At 37.9% G+C, this 13,366-nt stretch overlaps 2 protein-coding genes across 3 annotated transcripts; one reads left to right on the top strand and one right to left on the bottom strand.

Annotated features, from left to right (window-relative positions):
* Nucleotides 1-4,472: 4,472 nt before the first annotated feature.
* Nucleotides 4,473-9,125, top strand: LOC103445928 (ALA-interacting subunit 3-like). Its single transcript, XM_008384981.4, has 8 exons — nt 4,473-5,090; nt 5,894-5,952; nt 6,075-6,149; nt 6,239-6,352; nt 6,561-6,631; nt 7,300-7,597; nt 7,820-8,109; nt 8,838-9,125. The coding sequence occupies exons 1-8, from the start codon at nt 5,003-5,005 to the stop codon at nt 8,890-8,892; spliced, it is 1,050 nt and encodes a 349-aa protein (XP_008383203.1). The 5' UTR covers nt 4,473-5,002; the 3' UTR covers nt 8,893-9,125.
* On the bottom strand, nt 9,060-13,349 carry LOC103445929 (uncharacterized). 2 transcript variants are annotated; one of them, XM_008384983.4, is made up of 8 exons: nt 13,179-13,348; nt 11,762-11,987; nt 11,541-11,675; nt 10,904-11,126; nt 10,613-10,799; nt 10,118-10,302; nt 9,802-9,939; nt 9,060-9,335 (listed from the first exon to the last, which is right to left on the bottom strand). In XM_008384983.4, the coding sequence occupies exons 1-8, from the start codon at nt 13,279-13,281 to the stop codon at nt 9,207-9,209; spliced, it is 1,326 nt and encodes a 441-aa protein (XP_008383205.1). In that variant the 5' UTR covers nt 13,282-13,348; the 3' UTR covers nt 9,060-9,206. The 2 variants fall into 2 exon arrangements, with proteins under 2 accessions (XP_008383205.1, XP_028965909.1); XM_029110076.2 differs by lacking the exon at nt 11,541-11,675 and having other exon boundaries at nt 13,179-13,349.
* Nucleotides 13,350-13,366: the final 17 nt, after the last annotated feature.

Genomic DNA, 13,366 nt, shown 5'->3' with positions numbered 1-13,366 from the left:
AAGACGGGTATTTTTGTAGATTTAAAAAATTATAGTATTGAATAGTAAATGAAAGATTGTAGTATAAGAAAAAGAAATTGTCCAATAAGAACAAAAAAAGACTTAAATAATATAACTCTAGTTGCTATTTGAAGAAAAAAAAACATTTTGGGATGGCGGCAATCTCTCTTTGGTCTCCTTTTTCTTTTCCATTTCGTGTTGCTTTTTTGGTTATGATCGCTCTCTCGTTGTGGCAAGAAGAGTATTCGTAATTGTGGTCGTTTTCTCGCTTTATTGAGAATAGCCTATGTGGCGTCTATGATTTATGGGTTACACTCAGATCTTGAACAACGACTTTTGTTTAGAACTATGGTTGGTTTTTTGTTTTGGTTTGTCCACATGACAAATGAATATGACGAGGATGCTCGACGTTTGTTGGAGGTTTTCATAGCAGTGCTTCTTTCTCATGATGTGGTTACAGTGTTTTGTAACTTGCAAGGTTGTTTATTTTTCGTGTTTGTTAGTTGAGGAATTGTATTGTATTCACGACGAATTTATAATTGTGAATTTGTGTGATGTTCTTTTGGCATGTGACCTTTTGGTTACGTTTGGTATGCATATCTTATGTACGTTTTTATTGCCTAAAAAAATTCTATTTAAAGATTAAGGTTACAATAAAGGGATTGATTACAATACATACATATATTTAATACAATCATCATTTGATGTTTATATAAATAATTCGATCATTATTTCAACGTCGAGACAATAATTGTACTATAAAATATAAAACAAAATTGTCTGACTCCGATCTTCCCTTTATTATATCACCAGTTTACAAAAACATAAATAATAAATTGAGCAAAAAAAGACTATATATTCTCACCAAACTATTGATATTATATAATATGATCTATAGCCTATGGGTTAAGCTTCTACTTATTTGTTAAATATTTTTTTCATGAAAATTGTCAACCAAAACTCCTTCCACATACTCTTTCTTTATCACAAGAATTTTTTTTTTAAAAAAAGACGTAAAACAAGATAAAAATGCCCAAACTCCAATCATCTTCATTACTTGTTCTCCAGTTTCTTTGTAGGGACCATTTTTATCTTTTTACCTGTTACCATATATGTTTGTAAAAAATTCGATACTTAACTGTACACTAATAGTGTAACTATCTTATCATTTGCAACAACAAAGTACATAAATATTTCAGTTGTAGATGGTGTTTTAACACAATAACAAAAAATAATCATGTTTATGCATCCTAGTGCAGATTCTATCCTTGTTGATTCTACTTCCCTAATAATTAAGAATGACAATGTGACCGAGTAAGGACTGGGAAGTGCCCTTATTCCTCTTACTCCGGTTATGTTCTGCCCCCATAACTATGTATTTTAATCGTGGATTCTCCACCCATGCCTTTGCAAAGGATAGTACCTCTAAACTTGCACTCGTCAACCCACATATTATGAAACTACGAGTTGGTGGTCCAGTGGTAAATGGCGAATTGCGAGACTTCCTTCAAATTAAAACTTGATGGTCTTGGGTTTGAAACTCGCTGCTGGTGTGGAAGCCATACTTGTGGCCATGGGAGGTTGAAATGCCTTAGTGAGTCTTCCAGGCCCCCAGAAGGGATGGCTAACTGTGGTTTGCCACCAGTTATCCCCATTTAAAAAAAATAAAATAAAATAAACCCACATATCATGAAAATTTTATTTAATTAGTCAACGACTATATGTAAATAAAAAAAGCTAATAAAAATAATTACCTTTAAAAAAAATTTCACACAATTGTGGTGCTTTAGCATAGTGGTGGAAAATAATGATGCATATGTCACAGCCCGTCCCGAAATATTTTTATCGGTGGTGTGAAAAGTCTAAAATGCCATTGAGCGTTGGGTTGTGTTTGTGATTTAAGCTAAGGTTTTGGACCAATTGAGTTCATTTCCTAATTGATTGGACGCAATTAGATTTTTAAGTTTATTTGTCTTTGGTTGGGGACCAATCTGGACCACACACACATACCCTCACCTTATCCCGTTGACACTCTCTCTCCTCCCTCTGGCATTTTCTACCATTTCCGTACAATTGTACGGACAAACCTTGAACCTTCACTTCCATCCTTAGATCAAACCAATAGAGACCATGCAATAGTAAATAGTAAATGTGAAGTTTTTAGGAGATTTTAAGTGCTAGGAAGCTTTAGGACATCTTCGCGAAGCTCAGAGAAGAAAAACGAAGTGTTTTGGGCGTTTGGAAGTTGAGTTTGGCAAGTTTCAAGTTTGGCAGGATTATCGAGGTTTCTCCGGTGAGATTCCGTGGATTTTAGGGCTTGAAATTGGTAAGGTTTTGTTCTTATCGTTGTAAGCTTCATTTTGGTACAAATTTCATAAATTTTGGTTGAGAAATGAAGAAGATATTGAAGTTCTAAGATTTTCCAGTTTCCGGCGATCGCACTGGCGCCGGACTCCGACGAACCAAGGAAGAAGGAGGAGAATATTCCGTCAAAGTTGACAGAATATTTTAAAGCCGTCAGGTATAATTAACGGTATATGTTTATATTTAACGGAATATTCCCTAACCCCGTTAGGGAATCAGTTTGGCGTGCCAGGCACATGCTTGCGTGTGGGCCGCGCGTCTGGCTGTGCCTTGGCCAGCGCATGAGGGTGCATGGGTGGTCGGAAATTTTTTTTAAAAATTTGGGGATGTTCCTGAGGTTGAGTAAGTCATGGTGGTATATTCAAATACCCCAATTGAGCAATGTATGAAAAGTTATTTCCTAGTTTTTGTGTATGTGCTTTAAATAACGTTTATTCAGTTATTTCGCATATAGGTGAGACCTAAGGACGAGCGCCATCAATCGAGGCTCGGGGGTTACGACCCTTCGACATATCAATGAGTAAGCTTTTGGTTTTCCGTATGTACCTATATACTTGAGATTTTTTCCAGAAAATGAAATTGAATAATTATGCGTTTTAAAATGCCATGCAAAGTATCTGCCTATTTTATTTATGCATTAGTCGTTGCATATATTTATGATTGGTGCTGCGGATGAACATGTAAGTGCTAGGTAAGTTCAAAAATTAAAGATATGAGATTGCTTTAGTTATGTGTGATGTGTTGAGAGCTCATAAACCTACACCCCTGTGTTAGTGCTCCCGCCCAGAGTTAGGCCACAGTCTTTCACGTGATGTTCACCTCATGCACCATATACTCACCTTGTATCCAAGTTAGGTGCACATGCTTGTCGTACAGACCATTATAGATGGTTCCGACTCGTAGGTGACCCGCGATCATTCGCACAGTATTCACGTGATCGTAGCACTAGAGCATATTTATTTTACACCCAATCTTGTCGTACAGACCACTTTAGGTGGTTCAGACTCATGTGCAGGATTTGATATGATTGAGATTGGTTATGAGCTATAGATTCATTCATGCATGTCACGTTAGATGGATCTGGCATTGATATATTTTAATTGGATTATTTATGGCATTTCATTTAGACACTTTGACATGGTATATTTCTATGGATTTTCATCATGAGCATGATTTCTGATATAGCATATATTATATCTTTCTGGGAAATTATACAGGTTTTACGGCGAGAGCTTAGAACTTTTGAGAAATGAAATGATTTTGAAATGCTTTGTTTTTGCCCACTCACACTTTCTGTTTTGCGCCCTTTCAGGTTTTAGGTAGAAGTGCTTTGGTGGCTCACGAGGATTTCGAAGGTGGTTCTGACAAAACATCATGTAGGATCACCTTTGGGTGTCGTATAATTAGTACTTGTCCTGCTTGACTGCACTTAGGCTATTTATGCTCTGGCTGTGTATTTCACACTTAATCTCGCACTAGCATCTTATCTTAGCTAGTACTGCTAGTAATTTGGTTTTTATTCACGTGTATTTCTCTATATCCTTATTGTTTCCGCACTGTGCACATAATTACGTCATGCTCACGTGATGGCCAGCACGCCCTGATTTAGATCGGGGTGTGTCAGCATATGTGCCTGGTGTGGGTTCAATCCTTATTCCTCTAACAACTAATAATTTAGGGGTGTGATATCCACACACCCTATTTTACTTCTCACACACTTTTTTAATTTTCGACCGTCGGATCAGATGAATTGAAGAAGATCAATAGACATAAATTATCAAGGGTGTGTGAGAAGTAAAATGAGGTGTATGGATAGCACATCCCATAATTTAACCCACTAACGCTATTGTTTATCCATGAAAAAAACCTCCAATTCGTTGACTTTTTATCCTTCCATGTAATAGCATAGAAACATCCAATCGGGTCGGGCTCAGGTTAGGAGATAGTAATACCATCATCGCTCGATCTGCGGCTCGGGTCTTTAATAAAATCCCCAAACTGTCCCATTACGGACAAGTATCTACGGAAAACCAAACCGGTGGAGTTTTTTTTTGTCATCCAACTAATAGCTAACTATTTAACTTACCACCGTTTGATTGAAAAAAGACATTTCAGCCATATTTTATTTCAATTTTCTTCGATGAACAAATTATAGTAAATAAAAAACAAAAAAATAGAGCAAAAAGAAAAATCAAATTGAAAAAGATTGGACACCGAGTCTAACCGTGTAATTGCATTGGACTGGTTCGATAATTGAATGGTCTTTGTTTCTCTCTCTCTCAGAAATTTCTTGTTCTTCTTTCTTCTACAGAGAGAGAGAGAGGAGAGAGAAGAGAGAGAGAATCGCCGGCCACCTTGCAGAGAGGGAAAGAAAGGAGACGCTTTCTTCCACATCCCTCTCTCTAAAAAAGTCAATACAAATTCACCAATTCCTCAATTCCTCAAAACCCACCACCACCACCCCCATTTCCAATTAAACCCCCTCCCCCCACACCCACACCAAAGAAAAAAACAAAATCCGTTCCTCTCTTTGATCGTCGCATACAATTCGAATCCATAGGTGGAGTGGGTTTTTCTTAGTTTTCGGAAAAGAAAAAGAATTTAAAATCTCTGCTGCGGAAGACAGGGTTCGTCTCTGATGAGTTCCAATACGGCGCCGTCTAGCTCAGGAGGCGCCGGATCTGCGGATGCAACGTCTACCAGGAGGCATTCCAAGCGACCTAAATGTGATTTCCTTCCCAAGCCCTAAACTTTTGTATTAATTTTAGGTTTTTAGTTCATTTCAGAAATACCCAGATGGTAGATTTTCAATTATCTGAATTTTTTTGTTTCAAAATTTAAATTATTTAAATTACATGCTGTGCATCTCCTAGATGTTCCTGGTTGATACATATTTTCTGAGTTAGGTTTAGAAATTTAGAAGTCAATTATTTATCGGAGATAATTTATTAAATTGTGAGAGTGAATTTTCAACCTAGGCTGCTTTCATCAATTCGAAATCAAGGCTAAGGAGACTGGGTTTACGAAGATCGACGCGAATAACTTCCTGGTTTTACATTTAAATTATAAGATTTGAGAGCATTAGGAACCTTGTATGCATATGGCATCTGGTGGGTTAGCTTAGATAATGGATAGTTAGGGGTCCATACCGCTCAAATTACTCTTACTACAATCGATTTATATAGGGCACACGGAAACTAAAGTTGGAAATCTTTCTGTAACTCAGTTCTTGGGTACCTATGTGAAAGACTTGTCTATGGTAACAAAAGGGTATCTAATGTATAGATGGATGTGCCACATACATAGCGAGTGATTTCAGCCAAGTGTGAAATCTGTGATTATGTAATCCAAGATGCTGATATGTAGAGGAAGCTTTTCTATTGTTTTTCCTTTTCTTCACCTGATAAGTTGTAGGAGTAGGTGGTCATGGACGAAGCTGACTTTATGTCGTTACATTGCATTTCATATGATTCTCAGTAGCCTTTCTATCATTCGTAAACTAAAGATGTTATAAACTTGATCTTTTCAGATTCAAGATTTACTCAGCAGGAACTTCCAGCGTGCAAGCCAATTCTCACGCCACGATGGGTATGTTTTATAGTATTGTATTCGATATCTCCTTAGTCATCAACCTTTGCGTGTTAGATTTTTAGCGGAACTCTTGCCTTATCTCTTTGTGCATTTGTTCGTGTGCACGCTTGTTCATGCAGGTGATCTCAGCATTCCTGCTCGTAAGCGCTGTCTTCATTCCCATCGGAGTTGTTTCCCTCTTTGCTTCTCGAGATGTATGACTGAGTTAAACCCAATTCTCTGCATAATTTGTTGTTCTTTTCTAGTCCTGCGTGTAGATTGATCAGGAAAATGTTTCTGTCAGGTTGTTGAAATTATTGATCGGTATGAAACTGATTGCATACCAACACCCTCTAGAGATGATAAGGTCAGGTTCATACAAGGGCCTGGAGTAAAAACATGCAACAGAACTCTAAGGGTAAGGTTCTCCTTGTTTTTTATCATCAAGAGATTTTAGTTGCCACATTTGTGATTAATACTTATTTTTGGTGGTGGTTGCAATCCTTGTCGAGCTACCAAGGTATCTCTAGGAATTATGCAGCATTATGTGCATTTAGATAATATTTTTAATTATGACTGAGAACTGAATCCCCATGGTCACTGATGGATAGTTTTCCTGCGTGAAGGTATCAAAGCATATGAAGCAGCCTATATATGTATATTACCAGCTTGACAATTTCTACCAGAATCATCGCAGGTATGTCTCCTGCCTTGGCCATAATCCTCCATTTATGTGTAATATGGTTGATGCAAAAACGTTTATGTGGAAAGTTAACGAAAGGATTGGATCAAGTTACTGCAAGGCCAAAATTTTATCATAGCTATATTGGAGCCTTGATATTTGCGGGCCATATATGGACAGAGCAGTAGGTAGACCAGGTTCCATGGAAGCTCTTACAGCAGATAATGACATATGGTCCAAAGAGTCATTATGGTCCAAAGAACAGCACCCCTATGAGATCATGTTTGGCATCCTGATTATGTTGTAGTTGTTGTCTAGTAGGATTTGATTCCTACTTGGTCTTGTACAAAATAACAAAAATAAAAAACTTAGTCAATCACGAGAATCTTAGTAGTATACACTTTATGTAAATCCATGTGATGTTGCAGCATAATTTGGTTTAAGGCATGCACACTAGTTCTTTGAAGAATTTTTTCATGTACACGGTACACTATTCTCACTTCTACTACCACCAGCAGTTCTCGTTCTTGAATAGTTTCACTGTGCAACTAGCTTGGATCTTTCTGGTAGATTGTCTCTACAAATGGTTTTGTGTGAAATATTTATTATAAAGTCTGAGATCTTCATTTTCCATTATATATAAATAATATCATCCAGCCTGACTGCGGTTTTCTACATGTCAGATATGTTAAGAGTCGAAGTGATCAACAGTTGAAAGATTCAAAGTCTGAGAGTGAAATAGATGCCTGTAAGCCTGAAGATAAGGCAAATGGTCTACCTATTGTACCTTGTGGTCTTATTGCTTGGAGTTTGTTCAACGACACCTATACTTTTTCCCGCAATAGCCAGCAGTTGACGGTGAACAAGAAGGATATCTCGTGGAAGAGTGATAGGGAGCACAAATTTGGCAAAAATGTCTTTCCAAAGAACTTTCAGAATGGAACTCTTAAAGGTGGCAAGTCTCTGGATACCTCTAAACCAGTAAGCATTTTGCCCCTTGTCATCTCTAGTTTTGTAAGCGTTACGGTTGCTCTTATGCATCTTTAAAGACACTGAACCCCGATAAAATGTCTTTTGTTTACTGTCAGAAATAGGGAAAAGTGTCTTGTATTGTCCTAAAGGTTATTTTTGTGCTGAAAAGTTTTATTTTAACTCTTGGGTTAGCAAACTGTTTTCTCAAGGAGGCAATTTTTTGTTTAACAGTTAAGTGAGCAAGAGGACCTTATTGTTTGGATGAGAACTGCTGCACTACCGACATTTAGAAAGCTGTACGGGAAGATAGAGGTAGATCTGAAAGAAAATGATACGATAGAAGTGACACTGGAGAACAATTACAACACATACAGTTTTAATGGAAAAAAGAAGCTTGTGCTCTCGACCACCAGTTGGATTGGTGGCAGGAATGACTTCCTTGGCATTGCTTATCTCACTGTTGGAGGGTTGTGCTTCTTTCTGGCCATGGCTTTCACTGTTGTGTATCTTGTTAAGCCAAGGTAAACTCCTAAACCAATTGCCCTGCCTATGTTTATCATGCGAGGAATATTAAATGTTATCAAGAGTTGCCTTACATGAACTCTCCTCTTTGTGGCATGATCTCTTGTATTATTGTCTGAACGGTCTTTCAAGATGCATAAGCACCAGCTAAAGAAACCCTGTAGATTAATTCATGTCGAGCTAGTTATTAGGGTAGATGCGATTTTTCAAAATAGAAAGATGTGGCATTTTTACTCCGTACCCGCTTGTTGCCTCAAGTAACACTCTTTGTTGGCAGCTTAAAGATGCTTGTTTTGCATGCTATGGACCAACTTTCCCTTGTGATTCTTAAGTTCAGTCCACTTCTGCTTTGCTTTATGGCTGGTGTACTATTACTAGGACTTGCTTTTTCTTTCCCTTAACTTTGATATTACTGGCCTTGATTTTCCAGCACAGCCTCCAATTTTGTAATATGTAGACACACACACACTCATCCACATTAAATCTACGGCTTTGGCGAATATGAACTTTCCCCATATTATACGTTGACAGATGATGTGTTAACCGTACCATCCATGTTAATCCAACAGACTGTTTCGCAGTGATCAACTTTGTTAATGCCTAGATAATTTTGTCCAGGGTTGGATGTGATGTGGCCGCTATTTCTAAATGTTTCCACGTATTTGTTTTTTGATGGTAAACAGTTTAATGTTGTGATCTCATGACCAATGATCCTCTCTTCTTTCAGGCAACTTGGAGACCCATCGTATTTGTCGTGGAACAGAAATCCGGGAGGTCACTAAGGCGAGTAGAACTGCTGATGTCGACGGACTGGCTTAAGCGTTTCCCAACGACCGATTTTAATTATATGTATATTAGTGTTTTCAGTGTGAGCAGTACATATAACTTTGAAAATAATTTTGTCATTTGGAGTTTTCTTTAATTTTTTTCGCAATCTCTTTCGAGAGAATGACTGAATGAACGTGTCCATGTATAATTCCAGAAGTAGTATTGAATACATCTAAAGTTATGTCCATTGATCGATCGCTTTGTGTATGCGCTGTTCAAAAATATGATTGGGTTTTTGCTTGTGTTCTAATGCAAGTGATTGGCATCTTCAAAGGACCCTCAGAAGGACGTTTGAAAGGTATTTGCCTTCTGGGTAGGATGGGTCAATGGGATGATCGCATGCCGCTCCGGCGTCCCGTAGAACGGTTATTTTTCTCCCTGCCGCTGATGCCGCACCCTGATACAAAGAAATCAAAACAAATTGAGAAGGATGAAGAGAGGTTCATCAAATCAAATATTAGGAAGTCACTCGTTTTTGTAACAGCAGATGATTCCAGCCAAATTATATGCCATTTTAAAAATGAGAAGCGATTTTCGTTCTATCCTTCTCTTCCCGTGCACTTGCAGAAACAAGAGGAGTGTAGAAGGAGAAAACGGGAGCTTGAAGACTGGATTGTATATGCTTTCTTTGGTTTCAGATATTGAAAGGCAGAGCTTTTTCCAGCGTTTAAAAAAAAAAAATCAACTTATTTTCAACTGAAAGAGTCATATGAACCTGAACGAGTAATCTTCTTTATATGTATGAGGCTCCTAAGCCAGCGAAAATCGGTGTTCATAGAATTTCATGAGATTAATAACCTCTACTGTATTTATGGGTGTCAAACATTTAGTGAAGGCACCGTGCAACAGAAAATTGAAATTACCTGAAGAATACGCAAGAACATCCCACTTTGCGTCATAGCCCCCGAACATGAACAAGTCATGAGAAGACCACCTCTCTTTGTCAGTTGCATTGCCAATGAATTTAAATTTCTATACATGCCTGATGCATTTTGTAAAACCTGGATTCAAAATGACCCAATAAGAAGCGGTAGCCAAGATTCACAAACGAATCACCTATGGTCAGGTAGTTTAAGTAAGGAGTCATAGACGGGGGAACAAGCAATGCACTCATATTTGTACTGAAACAACTCGAATACATGCTACGGAAAGTAACAAATGCATTTAACTGAATAGTACCTTCTTTCGGGGTGCTAGTTTAGGAGGATCTAAAATGACAATATCCCATGATTCGTTCCTAGAAAGAGCACCCTTCATAAACTCACTTGCATCTTCTTTCAAAAATGTTATTCTCTGTGGATCCATGTTGTTAAGAACAACATTTTCTTTGGCTAGCTCAATCGCAGGCAATGATGAATCGACACCTGACGGAAAACAGGAATGATTAGAAACTCATCTAGCTTTGAACATGCAATCTTAAGATGTCCCACGAAGATGAATATATATCATCTAATTCTAGATGTCCTTTTGAACAAAAGTCTCACAAAATGACTATGTCACTGGTATTATAATGATTACTCCACGGCTTCATATGCATATTCTATGAGCAGGATGACCAAACAACAACAGTGGGATATAATCTAGCCTCCAATGGCAGTTCAGTAAGGATTGAACCTAGCCAATTTCAATGAAGTTCTTATAGAAAGACAGGTTCTAAATTCCAATTATTCATACCGATGACATTTGCAGCACCCCCTCGTGCAGCATTTAGAGCAAAACCACCACTGTAGCAGAACATATCAAGAACTTTCTGGCCGTCTGAAATTGTTGATATGAATTGACGGTTTTCACGCTGATCTGCATAAAACCCTGTCTTCTGTCCCTCAAGTGAAATGGAATAAAAGATCCCGTTTTCCATAACCTAAATAATTGCAACATGAAATTAAATATTCAGCTGCAACAGACCTCATATAGCATGAAACAAAAAGTATAAAATATGCTGTAACATTTTGTGGGATATCCTACCTTTGTTCTTTGAGGACAGAAAGATGGATCCCTTTCCTTGTAATTTGACACATCCAATCCTTCTTCTTTTAAAACTTCCAAAGATGGTCTCCAGTTTACAAAATTAACTTCGCCAATTCTATTAATACAGGCCTCTACTTCTGCTTTGTACTTCTCAACCCAAGCAGCAGATGATGCCACTACCGCTACATCTCCAAATATATCAACTATTAATCCTGACAATCTGTGGTAAAAAAGGGACATCGACCTGAAATTAGTGAACTAGTATGTCCACAGACAATTCCATGTAATGTAGACAACTGGTATTGCCACCAGTTACACTAAACATTTCAGATTAAATGATACAAATCCCACATGTTTCATTTACCCTAATTTAATTACAATTTAAAGGGATCTTACCAAAAGATAACTAGTTTCTTTCAATCCTAACATGCATACCACATAACATCCACACATTCTCAACCCCCGGAGGAGCTGAATTATTACTGCTACGTTGAATAATTAAGTGCGTCCTTAGTTCTTTACACATCCATAAATAGGTTTGGCCTTTCTAACAAAAGACAAGGGGAGAATCTTCATTCATACTCAATTACAAAACACTGACAGAAATCTCAATTTACTGCTCAAGGTCATGTACCTGTCTGCTTCACTATTGACAAGACGGAATGCATTTGTACTAACTGATGGAAGTCCCAAACTCTTACGTAGTTCTATAGCTTCATTAATTCTTGTCTCAAGCAGTTTCTCCATGTTCAATGCACATGACAAATCCCTGTTTCATAAAGGTTATCAATTTGAACATCCCTGTGAATGTAATGATAAATCAGAACTAGAAAGGACTCGTAGAAATAGTACTACCTTGTTGCTTCCTCTTCGAGTTGCATCAGCCGAACACTGAACATGGAGACTGAATTGTACATGCCCCATCCTATTGGTTTTTCTGCCCCATCAGCTACCAACACAATGTCTCCAGTCCTGGGAGGTGGTCTACCAATTATTCTATCAACTGCTCCACTGTAGACCATTGGGCTGCCATCCTTGAATAATTGGGTCTTCCCCTTCTTCAGTACAACCCTCGCAACACCTACCAAGGCCAGCCCAATCACAAAAACGTTTTAAGAAATTTTAAGAAATTAATCAATGGATAGAACACTCCTCAAGAAAAGCATGAATTTCTAGCACCAGAAACAAATGAATGTTTGATTGAGTTACACACTTCTAAGGAAACCAAACATCTTTGGCTTCCTCTAGCCTAGACCCTAGAATGGCTACAAGATATTGTTCTACAAAGAAAATAGAGCTTCAAGATTCAAAAGAAACCTGAGCCTGATCATCGCTCTCCACACATCAAATTATCGTCATCATCATCTATTGGCTATACATGGTAGAGTTGTCATCTTGAAAGGTGTAGAAGTTTATCTACCCCTTTTTATCTCTTTTACTCTTTCAACTTTTGGGGTAGGCATGAGATTGCAATGGAAAATGAAAAGAAAGAAATGAACATGAATGCAACCATTCAATTTTCATTAGATGTCAAAGCAATCCCCTCCTCCCCCTCCCCACAAACCATCAAAAGAAAAGGATTGCACAATCACCCAAGAATCAAGACCCGTTCATCGAGTACCATTTCTTGCATTTTAGCAATCTAAAGGAATTACTTGCAATTGGTCATCAGATAACCTTCTAGTTCTAACTGCAAAAGGAAATATAGTTTTCATATGAAGCTCCATTAAATAGCAAACCGAAAAGAATCTCTACGACAAACGAATTTCAGCAGCATTTGGAAATCGGGTCTGGTGATTGAGCAAAAGTAACAGAATTTGAAGGCTAGGCAGGCATTTTCACAATCTGTCAAATTGGATTTGCTTCAGCAACCACATTATCAAGTAAAGAAACATTCACATGGTTTTGAGCTTGACTCATAAACACACACACACAGACACACACACACACAAACACAAACAAAAGCTTTCTTCTTGCATATTACTTCTCATTGCCCATCATCCATTACTTAGATACAATACACAGTTTCAAACACACACTTCAACTTTAACAAATTGGTAGCCCTCCAGATTAAGGATTTGGTCACTCGAGAGGTTGTATTCAGTTGACACCCGTCTTGTAATCGTGTTGCAATCTTGTTTTCTTATCAATGAATTATCACTGTTATTCGGTTGAAAAAAAAAAAAAAACTGGTAGCTTTGTTTCTATTGAGAAAGCAATTTGTGACAGACCCAGTACCCAAAGTAGGAGAGAGAGAGAGAGAGAGGCAGACCTTTGGGGTGAGTAGAAGCAAGTTCGTGAAGGGTGGAGGTGGTGCCTGGTAAAGAAGTAGCAGACAGAGACTTTATGAGGCGGACTGGAAGAAGATGCTGCATATTTTTCAGCAGCTCAGAGAAGAGCACTGTTTCAAAACTAAGGATTTATCTTTTTCCATTTGCAAAAGTAGGGTATTCACCGGTT

The sequence above is a fragment of the Malus domestica genome, chromosome 10 (genome assembly GCF_042453785.1).
Source record: "Malus domestica chromosome 10, GDT2T_hap1".
Taxonomy (NCBI): domain Eukaryota; kingdom Viridiplantae; phylum Streptophyta; class Magnoliopsida; order Rosales; family Rosaceae; genus Malus; species Malus domestica.
The sequence above is the reverse complement of the archived record's forward strand: the minus strand, read 5'-3'. Positions and strand labels throughout refer to the sequence as shown.